This window comes from Hyperolius riggenbachi, chromosome 1, assembly GCF_040937935.1.
Source record: "Hyperolius riggenbachi isolate aHypRig1 chromosome 1, aHypRig1.pri, whole genome shotgun sequence".
Classification (NCBI taxonomy): domain Eukaryota; kingdom Metazoa; phylum Chordata; class Amphibia; order Anura; family Hyperoliidae; genus Hyperolius; species Hyperolius riggenbachi.
In genome coordinates, this window is record NC_090646.1 from 245592570 (window position 1) to 245613373 (window position 20804).

General features: G+C 39.6%; 1 protein-coding gene across 7 annotated transcripts in view; it reads right to left on the minus strand.

Annotated features, from left to right (window-relative positions):
- BMPR1B (bone morphogenetic protein receptor type 1B) overlaps positions 1 to 20804 on the minus strand; it is a 664739-nt gene that overhangs the window by 66307 nt on the left and 577628 nt on the right. For all 7 annotated transcript variants that reach the window (XM_068232346.1, XM_068232391.1, XM_068232364.1 and 4 more), the window contains one exon: positions 11264 to 11423. In XM_068232346.1, coding sequence (XP_068088447.1) covers positions 11264 to 11423 — 160 coding nt within the window. The remainder of the gene's footprint in view (positions 1 to 11263; positions 11424 to 20804) is intronic.

Consider the following 20804-nt stretch of genomic DNA (forward strand, 5'->3'; position numbering starts at 1 on the left):
CAGCAACATGGTAGGGGTGGGAATCCATCAATTTAAAGCTTTGTGGGGTCCCTTACACCTGCTCACACTATTGTAGAATCACTGTGACTTACGGTATTTATGGTACTTCCAGTATTGACCTTGTACATGGCATGGCAGTGCATACTACGGTATGTTTTATATGTTAAGCTTATTTTTTGATTACTTTTCTTTGTACACCCAAATATCAAAGATGCTATGTTTTGTACTATAGGCTAAGCCCTAACTAGTGTCAGTTTAGGCACTGGTCTACTTCATGAAAAAGAAAATGTATTTCCTATATTCATAATCTGGTTGTGAGCAACTTGGAGACATGATTATCAGCAAACCCAGGTCTTCCTAAATCAAATGCTCAGGTTGAACCTGACCTAAACTGAAAGCTAAACACCAGCACTAACAGGCATCCTATTGGGCACCTGTCAACACCTGGTATATGATCCCATATTCTAGCCGGAGCCATTCTAGACCTGATGGTCTAACGCATTAGATCGGTGATGTTCCAAGGACATACAGGAAATTTGAGGGGAATAAGTGATTTCTCCTGTTATGTTGGGCTTATTGTACAGCATTTGTATAATATGAAAAATTTGGCATAGTCATAGTCTGGACTGGGCAAGTACTAGCACTGCATTGCTTTGTGCTGTGTATTACCTGCAACTCAACATTCTGTGTGGACCCTCAACACCATTAAAGATGAACTGTAGTGAAAATAACATTTTAGAATATCAATTTATAGATTATTTAGTCAGTGTTTACCCATTGCAAAATCTTTCCTCTCCCTGATTTACAGTCCTAAATGTACAGGTGGTGACATCTATAGATATGCCAGGTGATCTGTACGGAATGTTTGTTTACTGAGAGTTCTATGCACAGAAGGAGATGATGCTTGATTCGCAGCTGGAAACAGCCATTATTTCTGACAATGCAATGAGGTTCACAGACTGCAAACTGTCAGGACCATGGTCATGACATCACACCGTTTCACCACAATATCAGCCATACAGACCCTCCTGATGATCTATTAGAGAAAAGGTAAAGATTTCCAGTACGAAAGGAGGTATCAGCTACTGATTGGGATGAAGTTCAATTTTGAGTTAGAATTCCTCTTTAAGATGCCCTATAAACCCAAACTGTGCTGTACCTAGTATCACTAAATTACTAGTTGGTAAAGCTGAACTGTAAAGGCCCATACACACGTCGGATTTTAGCGAACGACCCGTCGTTTGAACGTTCCGTCGTTCAGACGTTTTCGCGTCAAATCCGACGTGTGTACAGACTATCGTTCGGGTGATAAGACTGGTGACCAGTCTTATCACCCGAACGATAGTCTGTACACACGTCGGATTTGACGCGAAAACGTCTGAACGACGGAACATTCAAACGACGGGTCGTTCGCTAAAATCCGACGTGTGTATGGGCCTTAATCCTGAAAGCAAAGCCACTATGCTAACAAAGTATTTATGTTTAACTTTGCATGCTCTAATTGTAGCAATCATGAGCCCTTCTTTTGATTATTATGTAAAACAGCAGCTTCCACTAATAGTGCAGCAGTTCTTATCTTAGCCACTGAAATGCTGGTGTTTGGTGGCAGCAGTAGCACAGGAACACGTTTGCATATCTGTGACAATACTCTATTAAGTTAAAGAAGTGTGGTGTTAATGAATTTGTGCATAAGCATGCTGTTTTACCTAATAAAACTGAAAGACAGACCATAGTTTTACAGTATTTACAAAATTAAACAGTCACAAACTCTTAACATAAACAGTGACTGTCCTTTTGAAACTAATTTAATATTGTCGCTGGTAAAGCTACTGTGTGTAAGTATTTTAATGCAATTGTGGATCACTTTTTTATATGAAGTATGAGCAACAACCAGATTCAAAGATCCTAATAGTTTGTTTACTGATTTTACTTTCTGTCCATCTGCTTACCAGGTGCTGTTACTGATATCGCTACACCAAAAGCCTGCATTTATTTATAACAAATTATTAGGTTAGTTTGGATCTTGCCAGACACACACGTCAGTCAATCAGAAAGCATGTACCTATTCTCAGGAGCTCAGCTGTCCACTCTCTCACCTGTTAATAAAAAAACAAACATATGGAGAGTGCCAGCCCATGTGTAGCCATAAATCCATACTGTCAAAAGTAGTGACTCTCTTAACAGGTTAATGATCTAACAAAATAAAGCTGTGTATGTTCAGACAACATTGCTGTCTGAACACTGCTGAATCCTTTAAGGATACTCACTGGCAGAACCCATCTATACAGACAGCCACATTTGGTTCAGTAACTGCAAACAACTTGGCCCTTATTGCACCTGAGCAGCATGTGTTACAGTTACAAAAACTTCACAGGTGCTCTAGGCCTATCCCAAATTACTACATTTTATTGATTTTAGTCTTCACTGAAAATAACCTGCACAGGAAGGGTTTGGAGACAAACAGAAATAAAAATAAAAAATAGAATTCTACCTATTTTGTACTTTACCCAAAACCTGAATTCAGTAATGCAGGAGTTAAGACTACTAAACGTAAATGTGTAGTTACCAGTCATCTACTGATGCTTGCAAATGTGGGTTGATGGGAGGTTTCTTTTGGTGTTAAAAATTTGGATTGGAGCAAGACAAAGAAGCAGGCTGATTTGGCAAACTCTTTCATGCAATGAAAATGATAGGTATATGGTGCTTGGTTTGGGCGCCTGATAATTCCTGCACTGTGCACAATAGTGAGGTAGTGCAGGAAGCAATACTATTATCTAAATACCTGTGAGGATGACTACTACTGGAACATCACTAACCAACTGATAGGTATAGAATTCTGGCATAGACAACATACGGCACTTATACTGTATGCATGTATCTCATCTGTCTGCATGTATTTTATTTAATATTTATTTTCATTTTTAATTTAATGACAGCCAGTTGAGGTTCACTATAAGAATGTAATTGCAGTGCTAAACTCTCCATACTAGACTACTTTATTACAGAGTAGGCCTTTGGAAGCCTTGACAATTTGATGAAATGCCTTTAGACTTTTTGTTTGTGTTATAGCATAGGCAAGAAATGTGGAAGAAACTGAATTAATGGAAGCTGATAAATTAGGTAAGTGCTGTATATCACAATGGTTATAGAAGGAAGTTATGTCATGAAAATGACAATCAAACCAATGTTTTGATTTAGATTCCTTGCCTTTCTCAATGTTCTGCAATGCATCCACTGTGCACGGAGAATGCATGCAGCAGTGCGTTGCGAGCTGCAACACATGCATTGCCGTTACATTGAAACAACACCACATTTGAGCAGCAACTGATGACACTGTAAACCAGCTCTGAAAACCCCTCTTGCCCTTTGGAGTTTCTGCAGCATGGAGAAGATGGAATTTCTGTAGAGGTTCATAGCAAATGTACTCCTAACTCAGTACAAAAAAACAACAATTAGGCCTTGTTCGCATCATAAATCGCAATCGCTGACGCTAGCGGTTTGCGATTTTGTGAGTGATTTTTTTTAACCCCGGAATTAACAATTTTTTGTAAAGCGCTTTTCTAAGTGCTTTTGCAGAGCGAATTGTATTTTTCACTTCCTGGCATGAGTCATATAATCATATGATGTATTTATTCATGAAAGCGCTGGGGACATTTCTATACAATACAAAGCGCTTTCTCAAGCGCTTTGCGATTTCCCTATACCTTCCATTGAAGCAAATCGATTTTAACAATTGCCGGCGCTTCAAAAACCCGAAAACGCTCTAGGTGTGAACAAGCCCTTACAGGTGGCTGCGTGATGAAACAGAAGGACCATTTTAATAATGTTAAGTAGCAAAGACTTGTGCAAGAGAGGTCTGTGTCTATGGAAATGTATTTAACGAAAGTTGAATTTCCCTTTAAGGGAGACTTGACACCAGACTGCACATCCATTAAAGGCTAAAGTTTCCGGCTGGTGTGCAGACAACAGATGGAAAAATACAAGCCCTTTTACTGTTTTTTTCAGGAAAGGTTCAATGCAGCAATGGCATTTACAAGAAACAGGTGTAAATTCTTAAAGAGACAGTAAACTCCCCAAAAAAACCTGCATGATAGTTTATGAGACAGCTCAGTGCAGTCCCTTCTTCCTCAGTTCTGTACAATAAAATTCAGCTTTATAGTTACAACATGTACAAGCTTCTTAGTCTTTTCAAAGGAAAATCTGAAATCTATTAAGTACCCGTACCAGCCACTAAATCATGCTAAATAATCAGTCATATTTAAATAAATGTGGGTATCTCATTAAAAAGACTGATTAGAACACAGTTAGGCTCCCTGCACACTGCAAATCCGTTTTTGCGATTCCTATTCTGTTTCCGATTTGCAATTTTGATTTTCCCTGAATGCAATCAACATAAAAACGGAGGAAAAAACGCAGCATGCAGTAATGATTAAAAATCAGAATCTGATTGCACGAATGCACGAATGCAGCTGTGCTGAACGCGCAGGAGCACAGCCATGCCTGTGCTGTATAGCACACAGCCGCTTGTGCAGGAGTGAGAGGCTCCAGGTTATTGCACAGGCATGGCCGCTGTTCTCATTCCTGAACAGAAGCGCGGCCCGATCTTCAAACTGACAAACTCTTGTCAGATTTCTTTGGGGTGTCTGCAAGTGGCAAAGGAGTTTCAGAGGACGGCATAGGAAGCCTTTACAGAATCCAGGCACTTTCCTCTTCTTCGGTAACTATTTGTTTTCTCACCCAAGGTTTGCCTCGGGTACACTTTAAAATAACTTTTATTCTAACGTTATGTAAATGTATGCAGTTTGGAAATAAATCAGCATGCAGCAACAGCTGATATGGCTTGGATAAGCATTTCAATCTTTTGACCCCCAATAATAAAAACATTTGTTTAAAGAGTCCAGTACCAGGCCACTGGATTCCACTGGCTCTCTGCAGCTCTCTGGTGTTCTCCTCCTTAGTAAATCAAGGCCTGAGTGACAGTGCCCCTCATGAATGCAGCAAAGAGTATATTCCCTTCACTGAGTCTGTAGGCCGCACATGTCCTCCTCACAGTTTCTCAAAAAAGATACATCACTTTTCTTCCCAGTCTACATTTTTATGTCCAACTATAATCCCATTCGAAACAATCTTTCAAGTTTTCTACATTAATAATGATGTTAACACCCTGTAAAACATTGTGAGAACTTTCTATTTGGTATTAGGGTAGGTTTCCACATGGCACAGATCACGAGAGACAGACTAAAGCCAGACTTGGCTAATATCCCAGAGTATTGAAAACGCGTAACTCTGCTTTTTTAAAGGCAATTAGAGCTATAAAACCAACACTGCCCTGCCCATTCCACGATGAGCGCTAATATTCACCGCAGTTACTGTGATTGACAGCTCTATGAAAATAAGAGTCAGATCTACGGCATTGTGAAATAACAGAGGTGTTGGATACGCACACTACTACTATTAATGCTATCACACAAAGCAGTGGCTGACCACAAAATATACTATTGTCATGAAAATGCAACAAATGTGGAAAGCTACTACAGTTGCAAATAGAACATCTGCTGCTGGAATCATTATGGCAAATGTTTACTCCATTCAAAACCAGGATTTGCATTCTGTCATTATGGGTTTTCTTACTTAAGAAGAACAAGAGGTAGTAGATGTACAATAACTGTAAACACTTCAGGGTCCTTTACAGAATGTGTATCCTATGACTGTAAAGTCCCATAGTAATAATGGAAAGGCTTCACACAGGGAAAATACTACTTCAAAATACTGACAATTCATTGCTTCAGATGATATGCAGTATTTCTGTGGCAGTTGTTAATATGCTTACTGACAAAACCACTTCTGCTTTTAGCAAATAAACAAATGGACTAATTTAAAGAGACCCTATAGTGACCCTAAATTAGATACACTAAACACAGCCTTATGTAGAACATGGACTGTAGTTGTAACGCTCATTACTGTAGTTCAGTATCCACTAGTGTTAACATCCATGTACATATTTCCAGCAATATGCTTTCAACCAGTTTGCAATGGCTGCCTTCACCACAGGTCAAGCTCTGGTCACATCTGAAATAATTATGTGCAACAGGTAGCAATCAGTACTGACTGCAACTACAGTTAGTGCGCTATATGAGGCCGTGTTTACTATACTGACATTAGGATCTCAACATCACTTTAAATGTGTATTTCTGCCCAGCCAGCTCTGTAATTTAGATAGGTCAGCAATACAGAATAGCCAGCACAGTAGCTCTCACGCTTTCCCCATCTCCCTTCATCAATTACTACCCACCCCCACACACCCTCAATAATACCATCCCTCTCCCCCTCAAACAACCCACACTCTTCCTCCCCCAGCTGTGTGGTAGTTGAGGTGGGTGGCAGGGCATTATCATATTGTTTGCTTCAGGCGGCATAGAGTCTAGAACAGGTCCTGCCCTCCCCCCATGGCTTTCATCTGTGGCTAAACCTTAGTAAGAGATCCCATCCTTCACACACACACACACTAGACCCAGTCTCTCAAAAGTATTTCATCTGTAAAATTGTGATGTGCTACCGCTGCATTATGATTTTACTGGAGGTATGTGAATCAACCCCTCTTTCACTTCCTATTTTGTCACTCCCATCAAAACTGTATGTGGAGCTGCTTTAAGTTTGAATCCTGGCCTACATGTTTGATTTTGTTTTTGTTTTTTTAAATAGGTAAATAGGTAAAATACAAAGGTGGCCTGTTTTACCAGCCCAGTAGTTTGTAATACTGGCCTTTCTGTCTTCTAATTCACATATACTGCAGCAGGTGGAAAACAATATGTATTTCCTTTTGCATCTTACTCTTTCGCCTCCTCACCATCAGGGCCTGGCCGAGGCAGAGGCGAGAGAGGCTCCAGCCTCAGGGCGCAGTGTACGAGGGGGGCGCACAACTTACTCAGCTATTATTCCCCTATTGTTGTTGAAGCAGAAAGAAATAAGAATAGGGGATGCATGGCAGTGACTGCAACCCAGATAACTAGAGACTAAGGTGTTGGGGCACCTCTTAGTCTAATAGCAATCTGTGTGTGATGGCTGGGGTGGGAGGGATGGAGGGGCGCACTTTGGTGTCTCTCAGTCTTGGGTGCTGGAGAACCTTGTTTCGGCTTGAGGTCAGCAGTGCAATAATGCTGCTTCACTGTCTAATGAGTAAGTAAATTGCATTGCAAATGTCTAGCCTGAAATAGAACATACTGGTGTCAGCCTACTAGGCTGGCAGAAGTGTACAAATTGCAAGGTTGGCAGGAAAAAAAAGGTATCTGGCAAGTAAAACACATAAATGTAATTTTACTGCAAATGTTGCTTTTTGCCTGGAGATAATTATTCATTCCTGTCCACTTCCCAAACTAATAACATGTTCACATGTACAGGGTGGAAAAATAATAAAAGTAAAATATGCAAAAGGACTGTGTTTTTTTTTTACATTTCAGATGAAATATAGTGTACTCTACATTCTAATTCATTAACGTATCAGCATAAAATTTCTCCCTGAGTACTACTAGCTCAATACCCATAAGATAGTTATTCCATTTTGTGGATGGAGAACTTTTTAGAGAACTCTTTTATACAAATATTGTATATTAGGGCCCCTTTCTACTAAGTACAAATTCGCAATATGATTATTCCCTTTGAAACTGAAACCAAAGCGTTTCAATGGAGTCATTTCCATTGAATGCAAATTTGCAATTTTGGTGTGATACAGAAAAAATATGGGTAGCGTGTTGCATGCATCTGTTTCTCACACAACAACAGATAGCCGCATACGAATTTCCATATTTGTGGAAAACATATGGAAATCCGCATACAAAAAAATGCATGCGGAATGCAATATGCTAGTGGAAATAGTAGCTTTTAAGTCACGCCTGCAATAAGCACACAGTCACTGGAGTCAGACTTCAAGCCAATCTAAAGATCTAAATATATGATCACACAACTTGTAATAAAAGCGTGCAAATATTGCATTTTTTATTTGAAACTTGGCTTTTGCAGCAACAAAAATCCTGACCAGAAGCAACAGACCACAGGACTGAGTTTCTGGCTTTGTGAGTGGTGGTGGTGGTGCTGTTCAGATGATATCATCCCATTGCTCAGACTGCAAGGAGGAAGGCACAGACTGAACCTCTCTGAGACGTTTACAGCCTATAGCAGATATTGTCTGCGTTGCTGGAAGTAGCCAGTGTCTGGTGGACATAGTAAAGCTCTACAACTAAAACTGCTCATGCAGATCTAAGAAAACATTTTGCTTATTTTTATATGATATGCAGGTAATTAATATTTACAAGCAGATAGACGTATCAAAGTTTGCTGCCAGTCAAAAGATTAGTGCAGATGTTGAAAATCGGTATCAATGGCTTCTACTCTGTGTAACTAATTGCAGCAAGCACCAAAGTGGAGCTTAACCAGTTCGGCCTATCTGGACGAGCTTTCTCGTCCAGATAGGCACTGCATCTTCCCCTGCGTGGTGCGCGCGATCGGGCACGCGCCCGCGCGCGTACCCGCCGCCCCCCACTAGCCCTCCAATCAGTGAATGGGAATATAATTCCCATTCACCGATCTAACCTCCCCGCTACCGACACTTTCTCTCCAGAGAGCGCGGTATTTCTGCCCCCAGGAAACAACTCCTCTGATCTTTAGTTCCTCTATGCGAAATCGTTCGCATCTAGGAATTTTTTCACTGTGGCCATCTTGTGGCCAAATAGTAAACTGCACCCACATACATTTTTAATTAAAGAAAACTATTATTTTACATGTAAAACAAACAGTTTCCCTCCCACACCAAAAATTACCCACATACATTTTTTATTAAAAAAAAATAAAAAAAAATACAATAAAAAAAAACAAAAACAACATAAATAGTTACCCAAGGGTCTGAACTTTTTAAATATGCACGTCAAGAGAGTATGTTATTATATTATTTAAAATTATAAGCTTATAAATAGTGATGGACGCAAACTGAAAAAATGCACCTTTATTTCTAAATGAAATATCGGCACCATAAATTGTGATAGGGACATCGTTTAAACGGTGTAATAACCGGGACAGATGGGCATATAAAATACATGAGTTTTAATTACGGTAGCGTATATTAATTTCAAACTATAATGGCCTAAAACTGAGAAATAATGAATTTTTTTCATTTCTTTCTTAATCTTCCTGTTAAAATGGATTTAGAAAAAAATAATTCTTAGCAAAATGTAGCACCCAAAGAAAGCCTAATTAGTGGCGGAAAAAACAAGATCTAGATCAATTCATTGTGATAAGTAGCAATAAAGTTATAGGCGAATGAATGGGAGGTGAACGTTGCTCGGATGCATGAGATTTTCGGACTGCGGCGCTGAACCGGTTAACCTGAAATTTATACTAACAATGAAGTGTTGTTGCCATGGTAGCAAAAACTGCAATTTGAGCTTACTGTCAGCTATGGAAATTATGAACTGGCTGCAAGCTGAAACTGAAAGACCATTTTTAACAATATCAAATTAGAAAAAATACCATTGCAGCATCTATGTTTATTGCAATTTTATAATGAAAGTGGAATTCTTATTTAAAAGTAAATTACAGTAAGTTAGCAGCCTTCACATTCCTCCTAGCTCAAGATTCTTTTAAACAGGCAAGAATGATGCTTGCAGGATATGAGGGATTCACACTTTACTGACTAATTGTTAGAGGAAGGGCCCTTAAAGGACAACTGACCTGAGGGGGTTTGGAGGCTGCCATATTTGTTTCCTTTTAAACAATGCACATTGCTTGGTTGTCCTGCTGATCCTCTGCCTCTAATACTTTTAGCCATAGACCCTGAACAAGCATATGCAGATTAGATGTTTGACTCAAGTTTGTCTGCATTTGCATGCATGTTTCAGGTGTATAATTCACACACTACTGATGCATGAAAGATCAGCAGGATGGTATTGTTTAAAGGGAAATAAATATGGCAGCCTCCATATCCCTTTCAAGTCAGCTGTCCTTTAAAATTAACAAGGGACGCAAATTCACATACTAAATAAAGTGGTCATGTCAATTTGAATGCATTGGGACAAAATATGAATCACAAATAGGCCACAATTAAAGTATCACAAGAGTTTGCTTTCTTAAAACAGAAAGAATGTGTGATAATTGAGGTTGGAGTGAGCTTGAGATGTCACCATGAGCTTGCTGATTAGTCTGTACCTCTCGGTGTTACAAGCCCTACTCCATAGAGCCAAATTAATCCATGCCATGCACTGATAAGGATCAAACAATCTGAAACAGTCTGTATGCATGTTGGATTATTATGCCTCTGTACAAATTAAAAAGCTGACACGTCATTGCATTCCAGCGGATCTGGAGGTGTGTTTAGCTTCTAAGGGCAACAATGGTTAATTTGCATATATTCAGCAGTGTTGCTCTGGGAGACATCTCAAGCTCACTCCAACCTGAATTATCGCAAATTCTTTCTGTTTTAAGAAAGCAAACTTTTGTTTTCCTTAGTATTTTAGTAAGGGGGCTTTTAGGACTATTGTAGTCCCGCACACACTCCAATGAGTTCTGGTTTACCATGAGCTTGCAGGTAAGTCTGTACTATTAAAGGATCACTATCGCAAAAATCATACATTTTAAAATACATAAAAACGCATACAAATAAGAAGTACGTTTCTTCCAGGGTAAAATGCACTGTAATCTACTTTTCTCCTATGTTGCTGTCACTTAAAATAGGCAGTACAAATCTGACCGGTTTTAGACTAGCCCATCTCCTAATGGGGGGTTCTCAGGGTTTTTCTTTATTTTCAGAAGCACTTGGTGAATAGCAGTTGCTCTGTCTAATTGACAAAACAGTGTGCAGAAAGCAGGGAAGCTGGGAGGCAACTTTGTATAAATCATTTTCAGAGAGTGTCTTTATAAAGAATAAAGGTCATGCTGAGAATCCCCCATGAAATGATGGACTAGTCCAAAACCTGTCTGTTCTGTCAGATTTCTACTACCTACTGTGAAAGCAACATAGGAGAAAATTAATTTATGGCTGATTTTACTCTGGGAGAAATATACTTTGTATATTTTTACTTGTATTTTCAATTATACAATTTTTCACGATAGTGGTCCTTTAAAATAGTTAAGATCAAAAACGTGACTGTAAACATGTCTTGGTCTGTCCTCTTTACTTATACCTAGCGATAAAAGAGAGGCCCACCCATGCTCTTATTGTGCAAGAAAAACACTATAAATAAGAGTTAAACTGGCAAGCAGTGTAATGTATACCTACCAGCAGGTATTGTTGAATGAGTCCTCTGGGCAGTGGTGATGACAGTAACATGACAACAGCTTCTGTGGAGGGGCAGGTGCTGTGCTCTCTCTGTCCTCCTTCCTGCTGTCCACATTCAGCTTTCCGGAGCTTCTCAGCAGCATGTTATCAAGGAGATTTGCTGAAAGGGAATTGGATAAATTATAAGCATCTGGGCAGAAAGCCAGTCACTGGACACATTTAAAAATATATCAAAAAGTAAATAATTTCACAGTAGATTAAACTTTGGATTTCCATGAAGAGAGCGGGGAGTTTCTAAAGATTACCAGATGACGTTCCAGCACTATAAATTCTGCAGAACATGCAGCCGGCCTCTCACTAGCTGAACACTGCTTACATAAAGGCACAGTGATGGCACTGAAAGAACACCCATAATTCACTGGGAATTATGCTCAAGTAATGAGGCTGCTAGCAAATTACCTAAGAACCGCGCTGTGGTAACAGTGCAATGGTGTTAAAATCTCATGTAGGCATACTATAAAGCTGTAAGAATATATGAATGATCTTGTTAAAGACCAGCCGACCAGCTCAAAGCTTTGAATTATGAAACAATCTAAAAACCAGAGTGATTTCTACACAACTGGTGTGTAATCTCCACCTACTACATCAACACACTTCATCAAAGTATACTCCAATACCTTTGTAGTGACAGTAACACAACACTGTATTGACTTTACTGTAAGTTCTTTTGTCATATTTGTCTGTGTGAGCAAGCCAAAGGGATACTATTCCATGCTGTTTGCATTTCTAATTAAGGATATATACTCACTGATTACAGAAATAATAGTGGGTGTGTTTCCAGCTTTGTGTTTCTTATTGCACATGACAACAGTTATTTAATATAGACTTTAGTAAAAAATGCAAACCTAAAACAAACTATAAGCAAATACTCAGCAACAATTACTGTGTTATTGTTAAAACCCTAGTTAGAACTGCTTCTAAATTTTTGTTGCTCTTTTGTGACCCTTACTTTCTGTGACCCCTCACTGTGAGAATGTCCATCACTTCTTGCCCAAAGAGGAAGTGGCAAAATCAGCTAGAAATAAAACATTGTTTAGTAGACTAGTTAGAATTCCCAACTAGTTTTTTTTGCAATCCCTAGTTTCTTGTCCCTGGGCTGGAACCACTAGTTTTTAAGCTTCACAGAGGTCTGTCTCAGGAAGAGGAAGTCGGGGAATATCTCTCCAGTAGAAACACTAACAAGAATAACAGAAAATACTCAAATGCGCAGTCAATTCAAATCCAATAGGGACCCAAAGACCGTGGTGCCCCCTTCCCAAATTTCGCCATTTTCTGCACCCCCCCCCCCCCCCTCCAACCACTACACAAATTATTTTAGTAGAACTGTTGTCAAAGATTACAATGCCAAACTAGTCCTCTTAGTCTATTTCAGGGGTTCTCAAACTGGGTGCCGCGGCACCCTGGTGCGCCTCAAGCACCTCCTAGGGGTGCCTTGGCATTTATCCTCATCCTCTCTGAATTGCCATCAGGTAATGCAACCACATATAGATATACAATGCGGCTGCATAAACTGCCAGTTAACCTTTGTGTTTAAAGAGGAACTCCAGTGAAAATAATGTAGTAAAAAAAGTGCTTCATTTTTTACCATAATTATGTATAAATGATTTTGTCAGTGTTTGTTCATTGTAAAATCTTTCCCTCCCCGATTTACATTCTGACATTTATTACATGGTGACATTTTTACTGTGGGCAGGTTATGTAGCTGCTCCTAGCTGTTTTGGCTGTCAGAGACAGCTGTAAACAGCTAATTCCTGTCTGTGAACATTGTTACATTGTGGCAGTTTGCCCAGAGTACCGCAGTCCCAGAGCTTCTTGTGGGAGGGGTTTCAGCACAAAATCAGTCATACAGCGCCCCCTGATGGTCTGTTTGTGAAAAGCATTATATTTCTCATGTAAAAGGGGGTATCAGCTACTGATTGGGATAAAGTTCAATTCTAGGTTGGAGTTTCTCTTTAAGTTGAACATCAGAAGATAGATAAGGAAATGTTTGTCCTGCTAATGGGGGTTACTTACAATCTGGAGTGGGTGCTGCCTAACAAGGGTTATACCAGCCTTTTGGTAGTTGTTGTTGCCAAGGGGTACCTTAAAAAAATGTCAAAGCTATCAAGGGCGCCCTCACCCAAAAAGTGTGAGAACCACTGGTCTATTTACATAATTAATATAATCCAAAAAAAGGAGGGGGGGGGGGGCTGCAATCAAAGGAGAGGTATCCTGGTGCAATGAAGAGACTTGAAGACTTTTCCCAACTGACATTTTGCAGAGTTCTGATTAGAGTGCTCCGGTGTACAAAAAAAAAGAAGAGGTAGAACAACTGTCCATACACTAAGTAGTTAACTGGACTCTCTTTCATGTACTTGTGAGCAGAGTAAAGGAAGAGAGAACATGCCACTGAATCACCAGCATGTATTACAGTTAATTCAGCTGCCTTTAACAGTAATGAGCCATATCCAGGTGACAACAGGACATTGTTTTGCTACAACTGCCCCTGGCAATTCTGTGACACAAAAGAAAGTTTCAGAGTACAGCACAGTATTTATAGAGGGTTAATTAGGTACATTAGAAATCAGCATATATGAACTGTTTCCCTACTACAATAAACAATATATATGACAATGGCATTACTGCCGGGGGAACAGCTATAGTAGCAATTGCCCTCCCCCCCTTTAATGCACAGTTTACACTCCACTAGTCATGCCATCCACCCATGTCCCCCTTCCCGTGGTACAGACTAATGCAGCAGAGCAAAGTATACAGTGGTGTAGCCAGAGATCATGGGTCCCCATAGCAAAACCTTTAATGGGGCCCTCAGATGGGGGCACTCTTTAGCAATGCCACCTGCACCTACTCTATGGATATAAGTTATTCGGGCAATTTGCATTATCAGAACTGCACATAATTCAGGGGCATTCAGACAAAGTTAGAGGTTGGGGAAACACAAGAAAGTTAATGGTGAATACATTAAGTACCCACTGGGCCCCCTATGCTCCAGGGCCCCATAGCAGCTGCTATGGCTATTGCTACACCCCTGATAGTATATAACCTGCTCTATTGTTCACTCATCTTCACTGCAGTGTGCAGCCCCTCACACAACCCTGAAGACCCTCCAAGTGTTCTGGTACTACTTTGCATAAGGAAGAGGGAGGAGTCTGATGGTATTTCTTTTTTTTTTTTTTTTTTTTTTGAAGGAGGTAGGGGCAGGTGAGTACACTCCATCACTCTCTATTATCAGTGTGGTAGGTGGGAGCTCAATGTTGTTAAGAGAGAAAGTTGATTACTTGATATGCTTGTGATGGAGGGTGGGGAATAATGTTGACCACACCCGTGTTATGGTGGGGGAAGCATAGATATTTCAGCCACACAATTATAGGGGGCAGGGGGAGGGAAATGAAGGCTGCAAATTCTATAGGGTGGGCGGCTGAGGTAATGGTGACTGCTTGTGTTATGGGTGGAGATTAGGAGTTCATAGTGACTGAACTTGCATTTGGGAGGAGTGCTGCCGCTAAGGTGGCCAAGTTTGTTATGGGGTAATGGCTAACACATTAATTGTATGTGGTAAGGGGGTTGTGATCTCTGTACCTGTTGTATGACCTTGACACTCTCCATGGTGGTGGAGAAGGTTTAACTTATGGAGCTGACTTTATGACAGTTTCACTGGGGGAGCCTTTAATTTGGAAATACTTCCCTAATAATATTCTTTTGCCAAGAAACATAATGGGCCTAATTTACGTCGAAGTATTAAAATTGACATTTCTTATTTGGCTCAGTACCATGCTGAGACTACAATCACCGAGCAGAATACAATCACTTCCTGCTCAAGCAGCAATGTGGTCATGAAGTTCAAAGAACATTAGGAGCCCTGATCAGCTCCACTAGTTTCATGTTTTAACAAATGTGGTGTTTAACTTTGTTCCCTATTTGTTTTTGTTTTTTTTCATTAATAATAATAAATATTATTATTATTATTAATTTTACCACCATTCTAATCAAATACATTTGTAAGTGGTTACAATCATTTTGTTATATAACTGCAAGCTTTCTCAGAATACGATTTCCAGCTTCTTTTGCAATATTTACACTTGATAGAGGTGATAATCTAGTCATAGCACAGCTAGATTCTGAAGTGTGTGTCAACTGCTTCAGAGGTGGTATTGCTGCTCTCCATGATGTGCCACTATACTGGCAGCTGCCTCTGTGTTGATGACTAACGACGGCTATCAAAAATACTTTAGGAGGTGTCATAAGAGCGAATAGAACATCTGAAAACATCGCTAAGTAGACGACTATTACATGTGACTCCGTTAAACAACACTTAAAAGTGTGTTTTGGCTTATAGCAGCCTAGGTGGGGATAGGAAACCATAAACACATTAAAGGAATCAGTCAAGCCATAGAAGAGTGTGAAACACATTAAAGTGAGTGTGTACTCTTCTTTAGATAATCTGAACAAAATAACTACAAACAGCTCACGGGACATCCCATCCCAGTGCTCTTCTTGCTTGGCCTATAAAAGTAAATAACCTATTTGTCTTTTGAATATGACCACTGTTATACCAGATCCCCCCTTCACTTAAACAGTAGCTTCTATAAAAAGACAAGTTGTAAAACCATGAAAAGCCCATTTAAAACAGAGGGTGTCCGTGTCTTTCTTTGCATAAAAAGAATTAACACTCGATTGTGATACTTTTGAAATGTAGCCTGTATAAATGAACAGAAACAGATGTTGTGTTTCTGGGTCAGTGGAACATACCCTTTAGAATAAGTTCTCATTCAGCAAGCAGTCACAAAGCTGGTTCTGTGACTCCACAACATTGTTATTCATGGACAGGGAAGGAGCCTTTTAAATAAGTTCCAGTCAGAGATTTTCAGACATCTGGCTCATAGGGTGGCAAAGTGAAATAACAAAGTTAATAGTAACGCAGACAAAAAACCCAAAGGTCTGTGTTTTAATCTGACATTAAGACTTTTGGATGAAATTTTAGGTTACCCACATGTCCAGACAGATTTAAAAATGGGAACTGATAGATCACAGATCACTGCCTTAGATAAATATCAAAAATGAGACCATCAGAAAAGCAGTAAATGCAATAAAAAAAAATGTATCCACCTCGAAATACAGTTGGCATTTGTATTGCATTACTTCTCATTAAATGAAGAGGATGTTACACATACACAGTGTACAGTGCACAGTGTACACACCCCTATTTATATGCCAGGTATTTGTGATGTAATAAAATGAGACCACAGTCAACCAATTTAGAACTTTGCCCGCCTTTAAAGGGACTCCGAGCAGTGCAGAAACTATGGAAAGATGCATACCATGTTGAAGCTCTCTTTCTCCTCTTTCCAACGACACATAAACCGCCGCCCTACCCCTTTTAGTTTTCATTATTTTCATGATCAAAATCACATTTGCTGCGATTTTGATCACGAAAATAGCGAAAACTAAAAGGCGTAGGGTGGCGGTTTACATATCATTGGAAAGAGGAGAAAGAGAGCTTCAACATGGTATGCATCTTTCCATAGTTTCTGCACTGCTCGGAGTCCCTTTAATGTGACCTATAACCTGTACAATTTTATTGAAAAGCAAACAAATGTAAACAAATATAAAAAGTAAAATAATCTGGTGGCATAATACTAGTTTTACACTGAGTTGTAGCATTGTGTTGCATTATAATGTACATATAATGCAACGGAAAAAAAAACACGTTGTAGTGCATGCAAAATAGCAACTGACCAATGTGCACCTTCATTGACTAACTTGTGGGGTTATAGCAAATCACTTCATGTTCTGCTGTAGCAACTTAATCTGTTGCATTGCACAGTGCAACTGTTGAGGTGTGTCCTGTTTTAATCTATCATTGCAAGTTACAGTGCACTAAACAATGTCCATTACAATGCAACAAAATATGGCACATACACACATCTAATCATGATTGGCTAATTTTACCATTTCCATGTAGCATGAGAGCAAACAGATTTTGAACACTTTAAACAGATCATATAGGTAAATTCTCACACTACATGGAAGTAGTAAAATTAGCCATCTCTGTCCACCTCTCTGCCTGACCTGTCCACCTCTCCCATAACTTCAGTTCCCAAAGCAGGGTGCTTGGGGGTAATATTTGACTCATCTCTCTCTTTTATTCCTCATGTTCACTCCATAACCAGCTCCTGCCATCTCCAACTCAAAAACATATCTCGCATCCGACCTTTTCTCACTCAAGACACTACTAAAATGTTAATACATGCTCTCATAATTTCTCGTCTGGACTACTGCAACATACTACTTTGTGGACTAACTTCTAACAGACTGGCCCCGCTCCAGTTGGTACTGAACTCAGCTGCTCATCTCATTCATCTTTCTTCTCAATCTTCCTCTGCTGCCCCTCTCTGTCAAGCTCTTCACTGGCTGCCAATTAACCAGAGGATCCAGTTTAAAATCCTAACCCTAACCTACAAAGCTCTCCACAATCTCTCTCCCCGGTACATATCCTCACTAATTTCCAGATACCAACCCAATCGCAATCTCAGATCTGCACATGATCTTCTGTTGTCCTCCTCTAGAATCACCTCCTCACATTCACGTTTACAAGATTTTGCACGTGCTTCACCCCTCCTCTGGAATGCCCTCCCACAACACATCCGTCACTCGACAACCTTTGTTACCTTTGAACGCTCTCTAAAAACTCATTTGTTCCGACAAGCATATGTGCTACCTTAAGCCACATCCCTTTTTCCTAAGACCAAATTGCACTCCTACTAGGTATCCTAAAACACACTGCCTCTATATATTTGTTGTATACTACCCCTCCTCTTGTTTCCCCCCCCATTCCCTTTAGATTGTAGGCTCGCAAGGGCAGGGCTCTCTCCCCCTTTTGTGTCTTGGTAATCATTATACATTTTATTTATCATGTTACTTTTATCACTGTCATTACAACTTCTGTATTTTGTATTCTGTATTTTGTATCATTTTTGTATTTTGACACTAATTATGTATATTCGTGTACATCATTGTCTGTATGTACCCCACGTTTGTTTCTTACTTTGTACAGCGCCATGGAATATGTTGGTACTTTATAAATCAATAATGATAATAATAATTAGCCAATACAGATTGGATATGTTAATGCAACTTTAGTGTGTGAATCCTTAAAGGACAACTATCGCAAAAACATGTAAAATACTCTCATACAGGAAGCATGCACTATGAATTTTTTTTCCTTTCTTACTGTCACAGTAGGTAGTGAAAATCTGGCAGAACTTACTTATTTTGGACTAGTCCATAACCTCAAGGGTGATTCTCAGGTATATTTCTTATTTACAAAAGCCCTTACTGAATGGTAGTTGCTCAGTCCAACTACCAAATCAAAATGGTGTGCCAACAAGTATGGAGGCTGGCCAGCATCTTTGTATAGATCCTTTCCAGGGAGTGTTTTTGTTAAAAATGAAGGTAATACTTAGCATCTCCCATGAGGGCATGGACTAGTCTAAAATGTGTCAGATCTGTCAGCTTTTTACTACCTACTGCGTCAGCAACATAGGGGAAAAAATAATTGATAGTGCATTTTACTCTGTCATAGTGGTCCTTTCATCTAATACTTTGTTTAAGCATCTTTGATTTAATTACAACATTCCATTTTCTTGGGTACCCACATGCCATCAATTAAAGAGACCCTTATAATCCAAAATAAAGTTCAGCTGTCCTAGGAGGAATTTCCTGACATTGCCTGCTACAGTAAAAGCCGTGGTTCACAGAGAGCTTACAAATGTAGCAGTCTGGAAAAGGGCACATAAAATTTCCACAGCATTGGGATTTTACACTAACTCAGTCTTGCCAATGTGATGCATGCTATGACATCACAACGGCTTTGCTTCTGTAAATTAAAGTGAATCATCCACGTTCTGGATTTATTCAGTCATATTAGTTGAAACATCATCAAACTGCATGAAGCTAATTCTAAGAGTTAATTTTTCTTCAGAATAGCAGTACTCAATTTACAGTCTCTGTTAAGAGCCCTGTGGATTAAGTGTATTTTTGCATGCATGTTTTACATGCTTACATGTAATTAAATAATGTTTGCCAGTAATCCTCGCACTGTATACAGCTAAATGGAAGGAAATCAATGTTTCTCAGCTGTAGTGTAGACTTGTAGGCAGTTATATTTCTATCAAACTAAAGTTACTGTAGCAGCATCAACTTCCTGGTTGTTGGAGCTTATCCACAAGCTCTGTACTTATGCCGCACAGCAATGTGACCAGCTGAAAGATCAAAGTATTGTAATGTGGATACCTACTGCTAATACAATTAGTGGGGCAGATTTATCAAAGCAATTATAAGTGCTTTTTTTCTCCCTATTTAATCACAACTGAAAAAAAATAGTAATATGCATGTGTTCTGACTTCTGAGAATACATTGATTATTTACAAAATAAGACTTTGCACTTGGTATGCATTCATTTCCTGAAATGTTGTACTGGTAAAGGTACATACACTCTTCAGATTTTTCCTAACGACCAGTCGTTTGGGCGTCTGAACATCCGGTCGTTTGGACATCAAATCGGGAGTGTGTACGGTCGGTCGTTCAGCCGATAAGACTGGATTTCAATCCAGTCTTATCAGCTGAACGACCGACCATACACACGCCCGATTTGATATCCAAACGACCGGACGTTCAAACGTCCAAACGACCGGTCGTTTAGAAAAATCCGACGTGTGTATGTACCTTTAAACTGCTCCCTCTTTGGGAGTGTGAGAAAGTTCTGCATTGATTTCTAGAAACCTCCTGAAACTGCATATTCTGCATTCTGTGTTGTAACAATGGGATTAGTTGCATCATATTGTAGCTGATGAGGTGCGAACTGTTCATTGACATCAAGTGTGCGAAACAGTGTCTGTTACAACACAATATAATATGTCAGTACAAAGATGAAATCAAAATGAAAAAGCAATGTGTGAAAATGAATACACCCCTACCACTCTATAGGAATTAAGTACGTAAGTAAGAGCCAGCTCCTGCTGCTAATAAACTTAATTGACCAGTCATCAGCCAAATGGGAGCACCTCTGTAAAAGCCCAAATGTTGGCCCTTTGCTGGTCTGCTCATTAAGGTATAAACACAATGTCAAGGAGAAAAGACATTCAAGTTGAGAACAATTAAGACAGTGGTCAATCATCCCAGATGTGGACGCCACAGAAAATTCACTTCAAGGTCAGACCATGCAAAGCTTAGAGAAGTTGCAAAAACCCCAAGAACTACATCTCAGAGTCTACAGACCTTTCTTACAATGTTTAATGTTTGAGGTCATGAAAGGACAATCAAAATAAGAACTTGGCAGCCGGTTTGCTAATCCCTATCTGGACAAACCACAAGACTTATGGAACAACATCCTTCAGACAGATAAGACTAAAGTGGAAATGTTTGGCCATGTTTCTCCAACTCTCATGTGTGATTGCAGTCCAGTCAGTGGTTGAAGAGCGGTGTC